This window comes from Oncorhynchus mykiss, chromosome 9, assembly GCF_057628025.1.
Source record: "Oncorhynchus mykiss isolate SJ-2025 chromosome 9, ASM5762802v1, whole genome shotgun sequence".
NCBI classification, from domain to species: Eukaryota; Metazoa; Chordata; class Actinopteri; order Salmoniformes; family Salmonidae; genus Oncorhynchus; species Oncorhynchus mykiss.
Window position 1 is genome coordinate 23,115,905 of NC_143030.1, and position 15,625 is coordinate 23,131,529.

A 15,625-nucleotide genomic window follows, 5' to 3' on the forward strand; every position below is an offset into this window, starting at 1 on the left:
TGGTGTAAAGCTCGCCACCATTGGACTCTGGAGCAGTGGAAACGCATTCTCTGGAATTATGAGTCACGCTTCACCATCTGGCAGTCCGATGGATGAATCTCGGTTTGGCGGATGCCAGGAGAATGATACCTGCCCTAATGCATAGTGCCAACTGTAAAGTTTGGTGGAGGAGTAATAATGGTCTGGGGCTGTTTTTCATGGTTCAGGCTAGGTCCATTAGTTCCAGTGATTGGAAATCTTAACGCTACAGCATACAATTACATTCTAGACGATTCTGTGCTTACAACTTTGTAGCGACAGTTTGGGGAGGACACTATTGTGTTTCAGCATGACAATGCCCCCATGCACAAAGCGAGGTTAATTCAGAAATGGTTTGTCAAGATCGGTGTGGAAGAACTTGACTGTCCTGCACAGAACCCAGACCTCAACCCCATCAAACACCTTTGGGATAAATTGGAACGCAGACTGTGAGCCAGGCCTAATCGCGCAACATCCGTGCCCGACCTCACTAATGTTCTTGTGGCTGAATGGAAGCAAGTCCCCGCAGCAATGTTCCAACATCTAGTGGAAAGCCTTCCCAGAAGAGTATTGGCTGTTATAACAGCAAAGTGGGGACCAACTCCTATCAATGCCAATGCCAATACTTTTGGTCATGTAGTGTATATTCCTTGTCATCAAATACATAATGACATAGAGTTATTCTGTAGAATAGGCTATTTTGACAGAATAGCCACAAATATGTACACCTATCTACTGATATAATGGGCTGCTCACATTAAACCCTGTGGTAATGGTACTTCCACTCTACACCTAAATATATAGTCCCATTGATAGACAATCTATTTTGGGCCATAATACACACAAACACTCATTGAAGGCTATAAGAGTGCGATCCAGGGGTATAACCATTAGATACGAAACAGAATCAAACGGAACGAAACTGGGAGGGACCTACCTGAATTAGTCCAATAGAAACTCTTGTTTTTGTTACAAACACGCAACTGTTTGCAACGGTTTGGACTAATGACTACACCCCAGGTCACGCAGAGCCTGCGGGTAGCACCTTGCCCTATACAACAGAGCCACCTTGTGGACACTTGGATTAGTTCAGTCGATCGGTATATTCTAATAGCCTACAGTTCTCCCCTCCCTGCAACAAGTTGATTCAGCTCGGTATTTTGATTTGTGCAATGAAGCAAATATAGCGTGACTAATGCGTTAATAGTTACTTAGTGGCTTTTGAGAGTGCTTCCAAGTTGTGGGCTGAGGCTTTGCATTCGTGCGAGCGTCTGGCACACGACGGGTGCACTGCACTGAAAACTCTTTCCCGGAGAAGAAAAGCTCACGCGAAAGTGTGCTAGATCATACGTGGTCTAGGTCAGAAATGACCCCCAGGAAGGCTGCAAAGGCAAATGGAAGACAAGGAAGTTGACTCAACGAATCAAGTGGTAGAAGGATGCAATCGTAGTGGATGTAAAATACATATTTCGTTGCACCCTGGCTGCATATTGCTCAACATTGCGCATTTGTATACGACCTGCAAACCAGACAGTCCACGATATTTCGTCTGATTAAATGCATTGATTAAAGCAACATGAATGGCTATTGATTTGAAACCCATGTAACTGTTTAATCTTTCACATGAATTTAACTTTTATCAATAGGGCTGTTGAGATATAATTTGTTACTGCGGGCAATAACACTTGTGCGCCTTGTCGAAAATGTGAGCATTTGGATTTGATTTCACCAAGAAGGGAAACATGTGTCGCTGGAATGAAGTTAACATGAACACTTCGAATAGTCTGCAATGATAGCCGGGGAATGTGGAACGACCATGCATCGAATTCTACAGAGGAGAACAGTGCGCAAACTTCGCTTCGTCTGGGTATTCATGGCCATGGTGGCTCTGTCGCTCGCCGCCTGTAGCGCACTATTTACGGCGTGGACCTGGAGACAGACGCTGGACCTGTCCCAGTCCGTTAAAACTCTGCAAGACCGATTGGAGCAAGTAAGTAGCCATGCTATGTCATTATTATATATTTATATATATATATATATATTTATTTATATATATTGCAATTTTACCAAGTAAGTTTGCATTCCATGCTTTCCACACTATCATCGGTTATTTAAGTGATAATGCCCGAGAAGCCGATGTTTGGAGGATATATTGTCACGGGTATGTATAATACATGTATATTACACATTCGGATTTTGTAGAAACGCTAACGTAGCATGTGTGCATCAATTCGTCTTGGTCTTGCCATTGTAAATTACGCACGCTCTCACTCTGTAGGCCTACTCCAAGTTATTATTTCTATACTAACAATTTGAAGCAGTTGAAGTGACTGTTGAACAACTTCTTTGTCTCTGGAAAATGCAAAGCCATATTTTAATTCCCCCCTCCTCTACGCCCAAGCTTTGTGGCGTTAAGTTGTACACAAATAGCGGGCCACTTCTCTGCTGGTGACCTGCGCATTCTGGGGACTGCTCTAGAGGCAGTTTTATTGCTTACAAATAAGTGTGCTCAAGCCGTGGAGTTATTGCTTATAGTTTCCCTGCCAAGTTTAATCGTTCTACTGCCAGTTGTGTTCCAATTTTAGCCCAATTTACTGGAATCCCTTGACTTCTTGGCTCGAGCGCGCATTATAGCCAACTGACTTTGCACTGAACTGAGGCATTGAATTGCGTAAAACAGAGTAGACCTTACTGTGGTTAAGCGATTTGCAACATGTAAAGCCTACTAATTGCAGGTAGGCTAGGCTACCACAGGTGGTATAATTCTGTAGGTGAAAGTATTGCTTTCAAATGCATAGTACAATTATTTCTATACATCATCGTAATGCACACTGTATTACATTGTAACAATTTACCCAGCACTGGTCTTTTAACACAAGTGACTGATCTTTTCATTCATTCGCAACTCATCTTTATTAATAATTCATTATGCATGTGCATCCTCAAATAGTCTACTTATGCACTTAATACACATGCACTCAATGTCACTCATGGTGTGTCTGACAGTAGGCTACCAGTGACCTGACTCTGCCATCTGTTGATACTTTTTGCAAGCACTCAATGAGCTGGCCTGGGACAGTTCAAGTCCCCAATAAATGTAACCTCTAGTCCAGGCAGACCTGAGTACATCAAAACCACCCCATAGGCTGCACGCACCGACACACTAGCGGTATATTGAAACCTACTTCCTCCTCTTTGGCATATATACGGCAGGCCCCAGTCCTTCATAAAGTACAAGTTCACTTTGCTAGCTTGACAAATTTTAGCACAGCGTTATTTTTCCCTTCCTGCTTCTCAGTCTCAGCAGGGAAGTTAAGAAAGGGAGTTAAGAAATGTGAGGAATGCGGGCACTAAAAACACCATTAGTTGTCACAACCGGTTTAGGCGGAAGTGGTTGACCTATTCTAAGCCTTGGAGTTACAGCGTGATACTGCCAGATACTGGAAGACGATTTGTTTATGTGGTTTTGCTGAAATCTTTTGTCTGTGTAAATTTGCAGCGGGAGCCAATTTGAAGACTCAATGGTCTCTCTGACGGTTCCATTCTCTCTCTCTCTTTCTTTCCCTTTCTTGATTTCTTGCTCTCTGCCTGTCTTTCTCTTTATTTATCTCTCTCTCTCTCTCTCGCTCTCTCTGTGCAACAGGTGAACACTCAGCGTAAGGCCATTGTCCAACTCATCATGGAGAAGAGAGAGTTGCTGGTTGGGCAAAGGGTGAAAAGAGATGGTACATGCCTGTGTGTGTGTGTGTGTGCTGGCGTGCCTGCATGCTGATGTGTGTGTGTGTGTGTGTGTGTGCTGGCGTGCCTGCATGTTGATGTGTGTGTGTGTGTGTGTGTGAGACTATTTGTGCATGGAAGCAAAAAAAGGATCAAAATAGCACTACACCTCAAGTACACTCTACTACAGACAATGCCTCTTTCTCTGCATCCCCATCATCATACATGCAATACATAATCAACAATAACCAAACAGATGAGATAGATCTCATCGATGGTGCTCTGCTCTGTGTTTTTGCGGAGCTGGAGCAGCATTTAACTACAGCGACCAGACCAGGGGAATCTTGGCTCTGCATGGCACCTTGGTTAGGCCCTGTGGTCACTTGCTGCCCGCTGCTAAAAGTCGACACAGGAAACAGTAGGCAGCTGGATGACTGATGCAGAAATTACAGGTCTGCTCTGGACTGACGAGAACCTGGAGAAACCATCTGGCAAGAGGAGGGAGACAATGTTGCACGCTTCCGGGACTTGAAATGATTTTGCTCTTGACGAGACTGACAACAGCTATTATTTGCCGAATTTTTTTATGATTAAGCAGTCATATATAGGCTAGGTAGTGCACATGTCATGTCTAAATAGTGTGTGTCATGAAATAATTCTGAAGATGGCCAATAGTAAACATGGGTCAATTTGTTAGGAGTGCTACTCAAGACTTAAAGACATCCTCCAGTGATTTAGGAACTTTTCCTGTTGAATATAAATACAGAATAATATAGTAAATGCGGTAAAGTACACACACTAAAGGGTAAAAAAAGAAAGATGTTTTGAGCAAAATACAGTTTTTTAGACAAAACTGAAAATTCAAGGAGTTGGTCTGATGGGAATCTGTGATGTCATCGGCCTCCCCCTTGCTTGAGGAACAATAGAGGAGCAATAGAGAACAAAAGAGGAAATCCCCCCCCCCCGCCCCCCCACTTGTGCTATGTCATGACTTACCTGGACCACCTATTGAGGTGTGCCTTTTCTTAAGTAAATCAGGTGTTGAATTCGGTGAAAAGGAGACTGGAGTGACACTTTAAGAGTTGATGTACAGCACCAGTCAAAAGTCTGGACACACCTACTCATTCAAGGGTTTTTCTTTATTCTTACTGTTTTTGTGGCCTTCTGAGTGGTGCAGTGGTCTAAGGCACTGCATCGCAGTGCCACTAGAGATCTTGGTTCGAGTCCAGGCTCTGTCGCAGCTGGCCGCGACCGGGAGACCCGGCGCACAACTGGCCCAGCGTCGTCTGGGTTAAGGGAGGGTTTTGGCTGGCAGGGATGTTCTTGTCCCATCTCACTCCAGTGACGGGTGCAGTGCACGCTGACACGTTTGTCATGGTGTTTCCTCTGACACATTGGTGCTTCTGGGTTAAGCGGGCAGTGTGGCTTGGTTGGGTTGTGTTTTGGAGGACGTACTCTCCCGAGTCCGTATGGGAGTTGCAGCAACGAGACAAGACTGTAACTACTAATTGGATACAATGAAAAGGGGATAATACATATTTTTTTAAATGTTATTTTTTATTTGTACTATTTCCTACATTGTAAAAAAAAAAACTTGAATGAGTAGGTGTGTCCAAACCTTTGACTGGTACTGTATGTTCAGTTCAGAAGCATGATATGTCAAATGTTATCCCTAAATGGGCCAAATGATAAATGGCTTAAATTCCCAAGCCCCCCAGTGTTCAATGTTTGCTGTTTTTTTCCCCCAACATAACTGATCCTATAGTGAATACTTTCTGTGTATTTGTGTGAGTGAACGAGTGAGTGTGTGTGGGTGTGTGTAAAGTCCAGTTCAGATACAACAGCCGACATGAGACTAGACAAGATAAATATAGCAAGTTTTTGGAATTTTGTGTTGTACCACAGCTGATTAAAAGACAGGTCATTCAGATCAAGAAGACAATACATGCAGTTGAGGCCGTTTCCACAGTAACCGTGCCTCTTTACAATGACTCGATAAAACTATGAAACAAATTGGAGACTTTTTGTACTAAGGTATTGTAGCAAACAAGTGTCATCAGATACATGCACCAAAAACATGGTACACTTTGTTGCTTGTCAGATAAATATCAGCAAGCTAGGCTAGCTATGTGCAGCAAAATAGCTAGCTAGCTCTCTGCTTGGTTAGCTAGCTAGCTGCTTTGCTGAACACAGGACATTAGCGCACTGCTCTCGGATTGGCTAAATGGATCCTTCCATTCTCAAGACTTTAGCTAAAGGTTTGACATGTTGAATCTTGGAAACTACAGCCGATGACATGAGACATCCTAAAACTAGGCAGTTAGGATCAAACCAAATCAGATCTAAAACTATAAGACCGTCACGTTGCGTATCGTCTAATGTAGTTGAAATGGGCTTATGGCCTGGAATCACTCCCTGCAGGCCTGATACTGGAGCTAAAACAAACCTCTGGAGAACAAAAAGGCCTGTCTTACCCCTCGCTCGTCCTCTTTTCCCCTCTCTCCCCCCTCTTATCCACCTATCCCCCAGTTTTCAAGATAGATTTGTATATATTGTATTTATTTGAACGGTGGCCATGGCTGTTGCTCTTGCCTGTTTTTCCTGACAGGGCCGTTACAGTTAATTTGGGTCATAGAACAGCCAAAGACCTCTCTCTATTTCTCTCTTTTGCTCCATCTTTCACCCTCTCTCTCCATCTCCATTCCCTCTCTCTCTCTCTCTCTCTCTCTCTCTCTCTCCCTCAGCTGTCTTCTGTCTCTCTCTCCTTCTGTGTGCTTCTCTTTCTATCATCCCCTTCTGTGTGCCTCTTTCTTTCCCTCCATTGAGCTCTTTCTCTCTCCCTCCATCTATCTCTTGCCCTCTCCTCCCTCTTACCCCGTTCTCTCGTACTGTATTCTATGCTTCTGTCTTGCTGTACTCCAGCTGGCACAGAAAGTAGTGAGAACAGACAGAGAGGAAAGTAGACTACACTTAACTGAGAACAAGTAAAAATGACAGGAATCAGAACAGAGCAGGAGAGGAGAAATGAAATCCTTCTCCATCTGTTAGAGCCGGTTGAGTATTCAGGTGGTGGATAAACAACTGCAAATTAATACATTATGGTCGCCACGACACACATCACAGCTGCTTGGAACAAAAAAAACAACAACATCCCTCTGAATTGTTTTCTTCTGTCGTATTAACTCATATTCTTTCTTCCTTCCCTCTGCAAGGGGGAACTGGGAAAGGGAAGAGTGGAAATGGAAAGAAAGTGGCTTCTCAGTTTGAGAGTAAGTGACTTGGCAGATCCTCATCAAAGGCTGCATCCGAAATAGCACCCTATTCCCTATGGGCCCTGGTCAAACTTAGTGCACTATATAAGGTTTAGGGTGCCATTTCAAACGCACCCACAGTGTTATAATGTAGCATCTGTTGAAGTGGTTTTGATTGGACACCAAATACGATTACAGTTATAAAATCTTAATTACTCCTTTCCCTCTCTTTCTTTCCGCTAGTAACCAAAGAGTCTGTTCAGAAAGGTAAGCTTTATGAACGTGGATCAAATCAAATCACATTTTATTTGTCACATGCACCAAATACCTTACAGTGGAATGCTTACTTACAAGCCCTTAACTAGCAATGCAGTTTTAAGAAAATAGCTTTTTTTGTAACAGACAAGAATAACAAATATTTAAAGATCAGCAGTAAATAACAATAGCTGGGCTATATATATAAATAACAATAGCTGGGCTATATATATAAATAACAATAGCTGGGCTATATATATAAATAACAATAGCTGGGCTATATATATATATATAACAATAGGGGGTACCTGTACAGAGTCAATGTGTGGGGGCACCGGTGTCGAGGTAATTGAGGTAATATGTACACGTAGGTAGAGTTATTAAATTGACTATGCATAAATAATAACAGAGAGTAGCAGCAGCATAGAAGGGGGGGGGGGGGGGGGGGGGCATGCAAATAGTCTGGGTAGCCATTTGATTAGATCTTCAGGAGTCTTATGACTTGGGGTTAGAAGCTGTTTAGAATCCTCTTGGACCTAGACTTGGCGCTCCGGTACCGCTTGCCTTGCGGTAGCAGAGAGAACAGTCTATGACTAGGGTGGCTGGAGTCTTTAACAATTTGTAGGCCCTTCCTCTGACACCGCCTGGTTTAGAGGTGCTGGATGGCAGGAGGCTTGGCCCCGGTGATGTACTGGGCCGTACACACTACCCTCTGTAGTGCCTTGCGGTCAGAGGCCGAGCAGTTGCCATACCAGGCAGTGATGCAACCCATCACGATGCTCTCGATGGTGCAGCTGCAAAACCTTTTGAGGATGACAATTATTATAGAAAAGGGTCTTCTGGGTTTCTGGAATTGGATTCGTAAGATCACTGCCCCCATGACAATGATACAAACTGTACAAAATTGACCCTACACACACAAACCTACAGTATAAATAAAGAGAAAATAATATACTGCTATATTTATGTCAATGGGTGCAATGGTTCCTCCCCCACAACATGTGTGTTTCAGTGGGAGCTGATGGCTTGATAAAAGGATGGACGGACTCGGAGCAGTTGAATATGAGCAAAGCTGTGAAGTACAACACAGACAGAGGCACCTTCACAGTGGAGAGAGCTGGAGTCTACTTCCTCTACTGTCAGGTGAGCCTCTGAGAGTTGTAGTCCTGTGCCACCCGTCATCCAAAACGACCCCTGTCAAACAACACAGGCTCAATCAAACCCTGATTGGTCTGCTCTTTTCTTCTACTTCTTCTTCTTATTCTCCACCTCTCTCTCTCCCTCCATCCCTCCCACAGGTGTTGTTCAATGAGAATCAGTCTCAGCTGGTGAAGTTGGAAGTGGCGGTGGTGAAGAGCGGCCAGCCGCTGCAGAAGCTGCAGTGCATGGAGGGCTATGGCACTACACCTGCATCCGGATCCCACCAGTTCCACTTTCTCAAACCCTGCCAGGTGTCTGGCCTGCTGCGGCTAGAGAAGGGGGCAGAGCTACAGGCCATCACAGGCGCCGGCTTCAGCCTCCACACCACGGGGAAGCACTACTTAAGCCTCTTCAAGGTCAACTGAGTTGCCGGAGAGGATGGAAATATTGGAAGGATGGAGGGGGTGGAAAAATGGTTGAAGGAAGCGGTTTGTCCTACTCCGACCTGTATTAATGAGACACACCAACGTGACATTCCTCATTTGTTTTATTGTGAAATCTGGACCAATGATCAGGGGCATTGGAATAACTATGGATCATGTTCGCTACAGACACTTTGTATCAGAGGAGGCTGGTGGGAGGAGCTGGCTCATTGTAGGGGCTGGAATGGAATAAATGGAACCGAGTCGAACGTGGTTTCCATATGTTTGATACCGCTCCATTTATTTCCTTCCAGCCATTACAATGAGCCTGTCCTCCTATAGCCCCCCCTCCCACCAGCCTCCTCTGCTCTGTATGATACTTCTTCAAAGACAGAAGCTGTAAGGAAGATTATAAAGGGATACTTATGCACTTCTAGACCCTCCTAGCGATTCTACCCCTGCTTTTTTAAGGAAAACCCATGGAACGTTGTCTGGATCAGTTGATGCTGCTCTTCTGGAGTGAAGCTCATCCTCCTGAGTCTTAGTTCACCGTGACTTCGCCTGAGCATAGCAGGGAACTGACCCATGATGCACCTCTCTGAGGCGCTAAGCTGGTGGACTACTGAATGAGAAGGATTCTGAGTAATGAGCTGGATGGATATGTTGAACTATGTTGATCCTTGTTATCTCAGCAGTTGGGTTGTACATGTCTTTCACACACAGGAACGTATACAACAACAAAAAAACTAGCCTATGATCTTACCAACGTCTCTCAGTCTAGAGACTCTTTATGACTATCCATCTCAATCTTTTAAACTGAGTCTCTTAACATTATAGGCCTATCATATATCATTTTAGATACAAATATTCAGTATGTTCTGTCGAATCACATTTCAATATGTTACATGATTGTCAGTTTCAGACTGCACATCGAAGAACTAGGGCCGGGATTCATTCCAAGATGCGCTATAGAGCAGCACTCTAAACAGCCGACAATGAGTCTTTTAAAGGCATTTTCCCCCAAATTCACGAAGATCGCATCCCCAGTAATCGCTGCGCATGTTGGCTCAAGAGAAAATGACCTTCAAAAGTCCATTACAGTGAGCTGTGCTATGAGACGCGTTGGATTGAATCCCGGCGTAGTTGTGTATATAAGGCTCAGCCTGTCGAGATGCAGTATATCATGGTGGAAATATAAATGATTTTGTATATCGTAATCACAATACTTGTACTCATTCCAAGCTCTCTTAGGTGCCATTTGCAGCAATATGTATTGAACACAGACAGTACAAACAGAGTATTTCTAGCAGGTGGTTTGGTTTAATGTTTTAACACTCCTACTCTGGTTTATAAGTAGTGTGTGGGTGACCACATTGGCTTCTCCTCAGCAATTTACACACATACACACACACACACACACAGACAAATACACCACAATGCAAAAGTCACATCATTCTAGTTTTCAGTTCAAAACAGTCCTAATTTCTCATCATTAGATGGAAAGTACCTCATTTGTAAAAAGAGGTCTATTTGTGAGTCAAACCCGTAGGTCAAGGTTGAAGAACCAGTGAGGGGATATTGTGTGTGCACGTGTTTGTGAAATTATGTGTGCAATGCTGGTTGTTGTTCTAAACTGACTTCCCAAAAGTCAAATAATTCTGGTTTCCAGCTCAAAAGAGCTGTAGTTTGTCATCATTAGAGCACAAGTGGAAAGTGTGTTATTGTGTTGTAAACATATTTCCTGTTTGATTTCCTAATCCTTCTCCGCTTCCCTTTTGCACCTCACATTTAGCCCGTTTTGCATCTAACATTTCCCTTTCAGAACCCAACACACACACACACACACACACACACACACACACACACACACACACACACACACACACACTTCCTGAATCCAACCAGAACCAAATAGCTGAACGCTTTTGAGGAATCAAATTCCTAACACTTCACTCCCCCAATTCCTATATTTTTAAATGTCAAAGTTTATTGGCAACTTAAAAAGCATTATTTAGCACAAAGAGGCCTGTCTGTGAGAAGTCCAAAAAAGTAGGTCAAGGTTGAAGAACCAGCAAGGGGATATAGTGTGTGTACGTGTCTGCGAAATGATGTGTGCAATGCTGGTTGTTGTTCTAAGCTCACTTCCCATAAAATGGTAAACCTTTTTAAACCCTTTTAATATCTCCTTGTGTTCGCTTTCAACTCTGGCCAGGGACGACTACTGCTCTATGATACAATATGACAAACAAAAAATAGACAATCTTCTTACTCCTCCGTTATTCTCCAGCGTCCCCCAATGACATCACTGTATTGCTAAATAGAATGTGTGGAACGCTGCACTATTCTGGTTCTTTAGTCATGACTCACATACTACTGTGTATTGAGTCGTCACCACCTGTGATTCATACTTCTGTAGCTCAAGGTCTGGAGTCAGTACAACAGTGCAGACAGACTGGGAGGACTTCCTGTGAGGGCTAGAGGAGGCGATTCAGCAGCCCGATGTGCCTGTGTGTTTTCCTGTGTTTGCTATTCAAGCATCCATCCACGAATCACATCATTTTGTTCAATTTAATTTGATTTTATTACAAACAAAACTCGAAATAAAAAGAGATGCATTTTATTATTGACATGTTTAACTGCCACTCATTGTTTATCGGTCGGCACCACCACAACGTACACAGTGACACGAAATATCGAGGAATTAAAAACAAAACACAAAATCTGAAAAAAGAACAAGAAAAGAGAGAGGAAGTGCCTGATTGGACCGTGTCCATTTTAGTTAAGGGGTTGCAAAACACTTCCTAGGAAACGTAATCAGTGAAATGTAGTTTATAGACTCTTCACTTGGAACACCTGTGTGGAGTATTCAGGGTTTTAAGGAAATACATGAACATCTTCTACTTTCATTATTTGAAATATGTCCAGGGAACTAACTAAAAGTGGTCTATTTCAACTAGCATGTAAAGAGTTTACATCTCCCGATTAATTCAGACTTAACTTCTTTACACTTATTTCAGCTATGTTATGTTTAAGGCTGTTTGTGGATACAGTATATAAAGTTGACTTGATTCTACTAACAGCCTCTGAGTTTCCAGAGAATAATGAATTGATGTACTTTAACTGATGTTAAGATAGTACACTGTTTCATTTTGTCTTAACGCATTTAGGGTTACATATGTAGTATATTATATAGGTTATTTGCAAGCCCCGAATCTAGAATGTAAGCAAGAAATGTTTTGTTGTTGTTGTGTTCTCTCAACCTCTTCGCTTTGCTTTATGCTCCGACTATAAGACGTCTGATATAAGAGGTGCATTTGTGCACCAAAACGTACGATTTTATTGTTTTCTCAATCTCTCATTTGGTAGAAGCTCTTTTTTTTCCAATAGCAACAGCAAAGACAACAGCAACGTCAACAACAACAATAATAATCATAGTCGCAGTAAGTCAACACGAGTAAAAACACAAGAGAACACGAATGAGCCAAGTTTAAATATGCAAAGAATATCACAGAATTCGTAGAAAGTAGGAGAAACTAAAAAAAAACAAAAAAACGAGAAAGAAAGGATTGATTGAGAGGAGGAAGGGAAAGGGAGATATAGTGCATTCGGAAAGTATTCAGACCCCTTGACTTTTTCCACATTTTGTTACGTTACAGCCTTATTCTAAGATGGATTAAATAAAACAATTTCCTCAGCAAACTACACACAATTCCCCATAATGACATGAATGAGAAAACAATAATTTTCCGCAAATTATTTAAAATAAAAAAACAGAAATACTTTATTTACATAAGTATTCAGACCCTTTGCTATGAGACTTGAAATTGAGCTCAGGTGTTTCCATTGATCATCCTTGAGGTGTTTCTACAACTTGATTGGAGTCCACCTGTGGTAAATTAATTCGATTGGACATGATTTGGAAAGGCTCACACACCTGTCTATATAAGGTCCCATAGTTGACAGTGCATGTCAGAGCAAAAACCAAGCCATGAGGTCGCAGGAATTGTCTGTAGAGCTCTGAGACAGGATTGTGTCGAGGCACAAACTGGGGTGAAGGTTCACCGTCCAACAGGACAACGACCCTAAGCACACAACCAAGACAACGCAGGAGTGGCTTCATGACAAGTCTCTGAATGTCCTTGAGTGGCCCAGCCAGAGCCCGGACTTGAACCCGATCTAACATCTCTGGAGAGACCTGAAAAAACCTGTGCGGCAACGCTCACCATCCAACCTGACAGAGCTTGAAAGGATCTGCACAGAAGAATGGGAGAAACTCCCCAAATACAGGCATGCCAAGCTTGTTGCGTCATACCCAAGAAGACTCGGGGGTGTAATCGTTGCCTAAGGTGTTCAACAAAGTACTGAGTAAAGGGTCTGAAAACTTATGTAAATGTGATATTTCAGTTGTTGTTTTTTTAAAATAAATTAGCAAACATTTAAAAAAATGTTTTTGCTCTGTCATTATGGGATTGATGAGGGGAAATACTATTTAATCAATTTTAGAATAAGGCTGTAACCTAACAAATATGGAAAAAGTCAGGGGGTCTGAATACTTTCAGAAGGCACTGTGTAAGCTTTACGTAGGGGGTCAAAGAGCAAGGGGAGAGGACTGTAGTTGAGGGTGGTCAACACTGTATGACTAGCCTATGAAAGGTTATGACCAGTTCTATGAGTGAGGCCTATCCTGAACAAGCACTGGGACCTCCCATCCCAATCAAAACCAAAGATATGAACTGTGTACCCTGGTCTGTAAGAAAATCCTCTGGCATACCAGCTATAACTCATACAGTCAACATAATACTAAGTTGGGTTGGACTGACTGACATTTCAGTATTTCTACATGTACAATCAGGTCAACATGAAAGGGAAATGGGCTGAGAGTTTCCTGACAAGTTTACAGCCCCGAGTCCTGTAATACTTCACTCAATCAATTCTCCAATGGGGCGATTGATGAATGGTTTTCGGCAAGCTTCGGAGATAAAACCAGTACTAGAAGAAATACTGTAGGCACAGCTTGCATGATAACGCCATTGTTTTGTGAGTTTTAGCACAGCATGCTTCTCAGGACGAATGGCAGGAATGGTGTCAAGAGCAAAATCTTCACAATGTTATATCATGCAGTTTCATGTCACTGGAGCGACCCCTGAGGGGATCAAAGGTCAAGGGTCAGGTTTGGTAGCAGTTATTAGTTCTAGGTATTGGAGGGGGGGGGGGGGGTATGTGAGCGATGCTAGGATAGAGAGGGAGGTTCTAGATTACAGAACCATACTGTTCTGGAGGGGAGATATTCTATGAGTAGGCTGCTTGTGAGGATTGGTTGGTTTGAGGCAGACAACAAGCGATTGAGCAGGTGAGTATGTACGTGACAGCATGGACCACAAGTGTGTGTGTGTGTGTGTGTATTCATAGGGAGTGTCAGTCTGTGGAGTGTGGATACTGTACTGTGTGTATTGTGTGTTGGTGTGTGTATGTTCATGTGTGTGTGTATATATTCATAGGGAGTGTCAGTCTGCGGAGTGTGGATACTGTACTGAGTGTGTTATGTGTTGGTGTGTGTGTATATGTTGGTGTGTGTGTGTGTGTATATATGTTTCTGTATATATGTGTGTGTATATATGTTGACGTGTGTGTGTGTGCGGTCAGTGAGCGATATTGTTCAGTCGTCGATACAGATGACCTCTCCACGGCGCTGGTCTCTCCTGCTCAGGAGCTGCTCTGCTTCCCTCTCCTTCTTCACTGACACAGGAGGACCGTTCAACACTGTAGGGAGACGAGAACACACACATGAGCACACACACACACACACACACACAGTCACACACAGCATATAAACTGAGTACACAAAACATTAGGAACACCTGCTCTTTCCATGACAGACTGGCCAGGTGAATACAGGTGAAAGCTATGATCCCGTATTGATGTCACTTTATTTTTTTGGGGACTTAACATCCACTTCAATCAGTGTAAATGAAGGGGAGGAGACATATTAAAGAAGGATTGAGACATGGATTGTGTATATGTGCCATTCAGAGGGTGAATGGAGAAGACAAAAGAGTTAAGTATCTTTGAACGGGGTAGGAGGTGCCAGGCACACCGGTTTGAGTGTTTGATGTCCGACTTAAAATGTTTCTCCATTCCATGATTAACAGAGGTTAAGGTTGTGCTGAATCAAACTGCAATGCTGCTGGGTTTTTCACACTCAACAGCTTCCCGTGTGTATCAAGAATGGTCCACCAGCCAACTTGACACAACTGTGGGAAGCATTGGAGTCAACATGGACCAGCATCCCTGTGGAACACTTTCGACACCTTGTAGAATCCATGCCCCGATCAATTAAGGGTGTTCTGAGGGCAAAAGGGGTGCAACTCAATATTAGGAAGGTGTTCCTAATGATTTGTAAACTCAGTGTACACGTATATTCAGAAATATTTGGACAAACACGCACGCACGTGAGAGCACACACATAAACATATTTCCTGTTTGATTTCCTAATCCTTCTCCGCTTCCCTTTTGCACCTCACATTTAGCCCGTTTTGCATCTAACATTTCCCTTTCAGAACCCAACACACACACACACACACACACACACACACACACACACACACACACACACACACACACACACACACACACACACAGAGAGAGAGAGAGAGAACACATCAAACCCTGCACTTTGTTTGATGTCTGACTTAAAATGTTTCTCCATTCCATGATGAACAGAGGTCAAGGCATGTTGTGCTGAATCAAAGCCCCGTCCTCCACCAGAATCATCACAATGTCACACGCTATCACTCTCTTAATCCTTACCCTGAACTGTCAGGA

General features: G+C 43.1%; 2 protein-coding genes across 5 annotated transcripts in view; one reads left to right on the plus strand and one right to left on the minus strand.

Moving 5' to 3' along the window:
* Window positions 1-1,104: 1,104 nt before the first annotated feature.
* Window positions 1,105-11,428, plus strand: LOC110531703 (uncharacterized). The gene is made up of 6 exons (XM_036987531.2): window positions 1,105-2,008; window positions 3,662-3,743; window positions 6,948-7,004; window positions 7,230-7,253; window positions 8,254-8,384; window positions 8,540-11,428. The coding sequence occupies exons 1-6, from the start codon at window positions 1,808-1,810 to the stop codon at window positions 8,804-8,806; spliced, it is 762 nt and encodes a 253-aa protein (XP_036843426.1). The 5' UTR covers window positions 1,105-1,807; the 3' UTR covers window positions 8,807-11,428.
* LOC110531704 (ATP-dependent chromatin remodeler CHD3) overlaps window positions 11,361-15,625 on the minus strand; it is a 56,426-nt gene continuing 52,161 nt past the window's right edge. For all 4 annotated transcript variants that reach the window (XM_021615035.3, XM_021615033.3, XM_090183761.1 and 1 more), the window contains exon 39: window positions 11,361-14,563. In XM_021615035.3, the coding sequence (XP_021470710.3) occupies window positions 14,460-14,563 (104 nt within the window). In that variant the 3' untranslated portion in view covers window positions 11,361-14,459. The remainder of the gene's footprint in view (window positions 14,564-15,625) is intronic.

What these genes read in the sequence shown, in the direction of transcription:
- LOC110531703 (XM_036987531.2), top strand. Translation starts at nt 1,808, where the DNA reads ATGATAGCCGGGGAATGTGGAACGACCATGCATCGAATTCTACAGAGG. An exon ending in AGTGGCTTCTCAGTTTGAGA is followed by an intron (nt 7,005 to 7,229) that starts GTAAGTGACTTG and finishes TCTTTCCGCTAG; the next exon opens with TAACCAAAGAGTCTGTTCAG. An exon ending in TCTACTTCCTCTACTGTCAG is followed by an intron (nt 8,385 to 8,539) that starts GTGAGCCTCTGA and finishes TCCCTCCCACAG; the next exon opens with GTGTTGTTCAATGAGAATCA.